Source organism: Agelaius phoeniceus, chromosome 19 (assembly GCF_051311805.1).
Source record: "Agelaius phoeniceus isolate bAgePho1 chromosome 19, bAgePho1.hap1, whole genome shotgun sequence".
Classification (NCBI taxonomy): Eukaryota; Metazoa; Chordata; class Aves; order Passeriformes; family Icteridae; genus Agelaius; species Agelaius phoeniceus.
In genome coordinates, this window is record NC_135283.1 from 569,752 (window position 1) to 575,000 (window position 5,249).

The 5,249-nt window shown below is 71.7% G+C and overlaps 1 protein-coding gene across 2 annotated transcripts in view; it reads right to left on the minus strand.

The window, feature by feature from the left end:
- Positions 1–131: 131 nt before the first annotated feature.
- The window catches only part of USP43 (ubiquitin specific peptidase 43), a 12,476-nt gene continuing 7,358 nt past the window's right edge, over positions 132–5,249 (minus strand). Inside the window, exons 6-15 of one of the 2 annotated variants that reach the window (XM_077188401.1) lie at positions 4,735–4,858; positions 4,165–4,327; positions 3,868–3,979; positions 3,612–3,715; positions 3,230–3,307; positions 3,025–3,154; positions 2,539–2,887; positions 2,091–2,231; positions 1,394–1,492; positions 132–1,321 (exon numbers count right to left, since the gene is read on the minus strand). In XM_077188401.1, coding sequence (XP_077044516.1) covers positions 873–1,321; positions 1,394–1,492; positions 2,091–2,231; positions 2,539–2,887; positions 3,025–3,154; positions 3,230–3,307; positions 3,612–3,715; positions 3,868–3,979; positions 4,165–4,327; positions 4,735–4,858 — 1,749 coding nt within the window. In that variant the 3' untranslated portion in view covers positions 132–872. Of the gene's footprint in view, positions 1,493–2,090; positions 2,232–2,538; positions 2,888–3,024; positions 3,155–3,229; positions 3,308–3,611; positions 3,716–3,867; positions 3,980–4,164; positions 4,328–4,734; positions 4,859–5,249 lie in introns of both variants that reach the window. The other variant, XM_077188400.1, reaches the window with a different exon arrangement.

The window sequence follows — 5,249 nt, forward strand, 5'->3', positions numbered from 1 at the left end:
CTGCCCAGCAGCGCTGGCCTTTCCTTCCTGCCCCCGCCTTGGGGGGAGGATTGGGAGGTGGAGAGCGTTTGGGCGGTAAAATGGTGGTTTGGAGTTTTACAGGGAACATTATGGCTCTGGTGCCATGGGATGGGCAGGGACACCTCCCCCAGAAACAGCCACCCCACATGGCCGGGCCCAGCCAGGACTGACCCCTGATCCCGGGCTGATCCCCACTGCAGGACCAGGACCAGCCCCAAGGGACTCTGAGCCCTTTTCCCCTGGGATGGACACTGGGTTTGTTTCACGTGTCTTTAATAGAAACCGCCGGCGGTGGGGCAGAGCCCCGTACAAAAGCTGGCTGCAGGAATCGGGGATTGCATAGACCGAGGTGTGGGGAACCCCCCACCCTCAAATAGTCGCCTTTTAGAAAACAAAAAGCGTCTCTGAATAAACCTCTCCTGGTACAATAAATACTCTGGTGCAGCAGAGCTGGGGACCATGCACGCGCCTGCCCTGTTTGGGATGGCCCTGTGCTGGGAGACCCCCGGGTCAGAGCCGCCCCTTTGGGATGAGCCCAGGTCTGAACCCCCCTGCTAGGGATGGTCCTGGTTTGGAATGCTCCTGGATCGGGGAGCCCTGGGTCAGGCAGGAGCCCCCATGTCAGGATTGCATTTGGGAGCCTCTGGCTCAGGGTAGCCTGGTTTGGTTTTGCCCCGGCTCAGAAGTCCCTGGGCTGGGAGCCCCCGGGTCAGGACACCCCCGGTCGGGATGTTCCCGGTTTGGGGTCCCTGGTTCAGGCACCCTTGTGGTGAGACGCCCTCCGTCGGGGAGCTCCCCGATCCGTTCAGGACCGGCTGTTCAGCTGCTGGGGTGGTGCTCCCGTCCATGGCTCAGAAGCTGGACTCGGGCACGGCCGAGGGGCGCAGGGGCCCGGGGGGCTGCCGGCCCCGCTGCAGGGCGGCCCCGGGGGCACCGCGGGCGGCCAGGGGCGGCCCCGCCGCGGCCCTGCCCAGCGAGGCGGATCTGCGCAGCCCCGCCTCGGCCCGGGGGGGCAGGCTGGCCGAGCTCCGCGACCGCCCCAGCGCCGAGGGGCCGGGGGGGCAGCGGCCCGGGGCGACACCCGCGTCCCCCCGCGGCCCCGCGGCCCCGGGGCTGCCGGCACCCGGGGGCGGCCGGCGCGGGGTCCCCTCGGCGCTGGCGGCCCGGCGGAGCCGTCGGGGGGCGCGGGGGGGGCCCGGCTCCCCCTGTCCCGGGGGTCCGGCCGGGGCGGTCCGGACGCTGAGGCTGCGACCGTGCAGCCCCTGCAGACCCCGCACCGGCGGCCGCGCCTCGAACCCGCCTGCGGGGAAACCACGGTCAGGGCGGGCGGGGGGCGCGGCGGGCACCGGGGGCCGGGCATCCTGAGCCTCACCGTTCTCCGGGGCGCCGACGGAGCCCGAGCAGTCGGGGTCGCTGCGGGGCTCGGAGGCGGCCAGGCGGAACACCCAGTGCCCCGCGGCGGCGGCGGAGCCTATGGGGAGCGGCGGGCGTGGGCCGGGGGCACCGCCCAGGGGGACCCAGCGTGGGGAGCGGGGCGAGGGCCGGGGGTGGGACAGGGTGGGCTGGGGGTGAGCCGGGGATGGACAGGGAGGGCTGGGGGTGAGCCGGGGGTGGGACAGGGTGGGCTGGGGGTGAGCCGGGGATGGACAGGGTGGGCTGGGGGTGAGCCGAGGATGGACAGGGTGGGCTGGGAGTGAGCCGAGGATGGGACAGGGTGGGCTGGGAGTGAGCCGGGGATGGACAGGGTGGGCTGGGAGTGAGCCGGGGGTGGACAGGTTGGGCTGGGGGTGAGCCGAGGATGGACAGGGTGGGCTGGGAGTGAGCCGGGGATGGACAGGGTGGGCTGGGAGTGAGCCGGGGGTGGGACAGGGTGGGCTGGGGGTGAGCCGAGGATGGACAGGGTGGGCTGGGGGGGAGGGAGCACACGCGTAGAGATGGCACAGCAGGGCTGTGTGCACACGTGTGCAGGGGGCAGAGGCAGGCGTGAGCACACGGGTGTGGGTCACACCTAGGGCTGTGGGTGAGCACACGGCAGTGCCGGGGTGCGGGGTCAGGGATTTGGGGCTCACCCGTGCCGGAGCCGGCGGCGCGGCGGCGCTGGTAGAACAGGATGTAGGCGCTGCGGGTGCTCACCTCGGCCTCGCGCACCCACTCCACCCGGCTGTCGTCGTAGCTGTACCAGCGCCCGTCCAGGGCGTTGCAGCAGAACGCTGGGGGCGAGGGGGCACGGGGTGAGCGGGGACGGGGGCTCTCTCCCGGGATGCCCCTAGCCCGGGGTGCAGGGGGTACCAGGAGCCCCGTGGTGCAGGGAAACACCAGGGGAGTGGGGCGGTGCTGGGGTACACTTCCCGGTGCTCTGGGGTGGCTGCAATGCCATCCTGCATGTGCCCTGCCCCCCGGCTCCCCCCTGCCCCGCCCTGCCCCACGACACCCCCATTGTACCCCCCGGCTCCCCCCTGCCCCGCCCTGCCCCACGACACCCCCATTGTACCCCCCGTCCCCCGTGTCCCCGCTCACCGGTGTAGTGGCCGCCCTGCATGCTGCCGTGGTGGTTGCAGACGGCGTACAGGTCGTACAGGTGGTCGCGGGGGCAGCCCGGGGGCAGGCGCAGGGGGGGCTGCCAGGGCGCCCAGCGCCCCAGGAGCTGCCCCCCGGGCTGGCCCCGCTGTGCCACGTGCGGGGCCATGTCCAGCCCCCGCAGAGGGAACCTCACCAGCGTGGTGAGCTTGTGCCGCTGCTCGGCCACCTGCCGGAAGCGCTTCAGGTGGATGATGAGGATGTCGGGCAGCGTCCACAGGCTGAGCTTCACGGTGCCCTGCTGGGGCACCTTGCAGTGCGGGCAGCGCCAGGCATCGTCCGGGGCCAGCTGGGGACACCACGTCAGGGCCACCTCCCTCCCTCCCTGTCACCCCCGGCAGCCCCACAGCCACCCCCAGCGCTGCAAGCGCCCGCAGCCCCTGTGCCAGGGGTGGGCAGGGCATGGGCCTGCCGAGGTGCCCCTACCTGCTCCTCCTTGGTGTAGAGCTGGAAGCACTCGTCCAGGGTGCAGCTGTGCTGCTGCCCGTGCGCCTGCTGCTGCTGCCTCACGCTCTCTGCGTCCTGCACCACCTCCTCCTGGATGCTCCCAAACAGCCTGGGGGGGACGTGGCACCAGTGAGGGTGACCCGAGTGCCAGGGCGTCCCCCCAGCCCGGGCACAGGGCACTCACCGCTCTTTGGTGCTCGTGTCCCACTCCACTGTCAGCCTCACGTGGGGAGGGCCCCCAGCCCCGCACAGCTGCAGGGCCCTGAGGGGAGGACAGGGTGAGATGTCCCCAGAACCCCTGTCCCCATGGGGACACCTTCTTGCCAGCCCGTGGTGGCAGGCAGGGACAGCCACCACCTCCCACAAGGGGAACGCTGGGCTGGGGACCCAGTGCTGGGGCAGCAGAGTGACCACCACTGTGGCCACTCAAGGTGTCACCACTGGCCACCCATGGCGACAACACAGCCATGCACAGGGACACTGTGCGCACTCATGGTGATGCCACTAACCACCCCCAGGGCTTGAGGGGATGTCCTGGGGACAGTCCTGTCCCTGCAGCCCCTTACCTGTCGATGGCAGGGTGGCAGAGAGGACGGGGATCCTGAGGGGACAGGTAGGTGCAGGGGGCCGAGCCCCCGGCCAGGCGGATCCGGAAAAGGGTTCCCGTGCCCTGTGAGGGGAGAGGGGGCTGTGGGGTCACCAGGGGACAGGGATCCCCTGCCCAGCAGCAGCACCTGGCCAAGCCAGGCCTTGGGACACGGGGCAAAACCAGCCCCCAAATTCTGATGGCTTTGAGGGGACAGGGCTGTTCCCTGGGCTCACCTGTGGCCGGACCTCTCCCCGCAGGACCCCCCTCAGCTGGGCCAGGATGTTCTGCTGCAGCTGCTCCCAGGAGACGCCACGCTCCTCCCGCAGCACCAGCGGGGGCCCGAACCTGGGCACAGGCAGCAGGGACACAGGGCTGGGTGTCACACGGGTGGGAGTGGGCAGGACAGGGTGGCAGGCAGGTGGCAGGCAGGTGGCAGGACAGGGTGGCAGGCAGGTGGCAGGCAGGTGACAAGGCAGATGGCAGGCAGGTGGCTGGCAGGTGACAGGCAGGTGACAGGCAGGGGGCGGTACCTGGCGAGCTGTGGCCCCGTGCCCGCCGTGTTGCAGAGCAGCAGCAGGATGCGGCCGCCGGGCGCGCGGTGCAGGCAGTCGGAGGAGCGGGCGGCGCTGGGCAGCAGGCGAGGCCCCTCCGGCCGCGGCGCTGCAGGGGACGTGGGGAGGCTGCGGGGACACCCTGAGGAATGAGGGAAACAAGGGGCTCTCGTTAGCACTGGGTTAATTAGTGCCACAGCCCTGCCCAGCACCACCGGTCCCACCAATCCCAGCAGAGAGGACACAGCTCCCACCAATCCCAGTCAAAGAGATTCATTTCCACCAATCCCAGCAGAAACCGACTCCCCCATTCCCAGTGGGGTGCAGTTGCATCTGACCAATCACAGCAGGAAGGATCCACTGCACCACCAATCTCAGCGAGGGATCCACTCCCTCCCGCCAATCACAGCGAGGGATCCACGGCCTCCCGCCAATCACAGGGTCCTTGCCGCCCCCCCGCCCAGCGCCAATCCCAGCACAGCCCGGGAGCTGTCAGCCAATCGGCGCGGGGCGGGCCGGCAGCCGCAGCCAATCGGCGCGGGGCGGTACCTGCGCGCCGGGCGGGCGGCGGCTGGAAGGCGTAGACGGGAGCGGCCTCGCCGGCCGCCCGCAGCGCCTCGGGGTCGGACAGGGAGCGCAGGAGGCCCCGCGGGGACACCTCGGCCAGGATCACCTGCGGGAGGACGGGCGCTCATCAGCACCGCGCGGGCCGGCCCCGCTCTCCGCTCCTCGCTCTCCGCTCCTCGCTCTCCGCTCCCCGCTCTCCGCTCCCCGCTCCTCTCCCCGCTCCCCGCTCTCCGCTCCCCGCTCTCCGCTCCCCGCTCTCCGCTCCCCGCTCCCCGCTCCGCTCCTCGCTCTCCGCTCCCTTCCCCGCACCCCGCGCCCCGCTCCGCTCCCCGCGCCCTGCTCCACTCCCCGCTCCGCTCCCCGCCCCGCTCCCCGCACCCTGCTCCACTCCCCGCTCCGCTCCCCGCTCCCCGCGCCCTGCTCCACTCCCCGCTCCCCGCGCCCTGCTCCACAACCCGCTCCGCTCCCCGCTCCGCTCTCCGCTCCGCTCCCCGCAC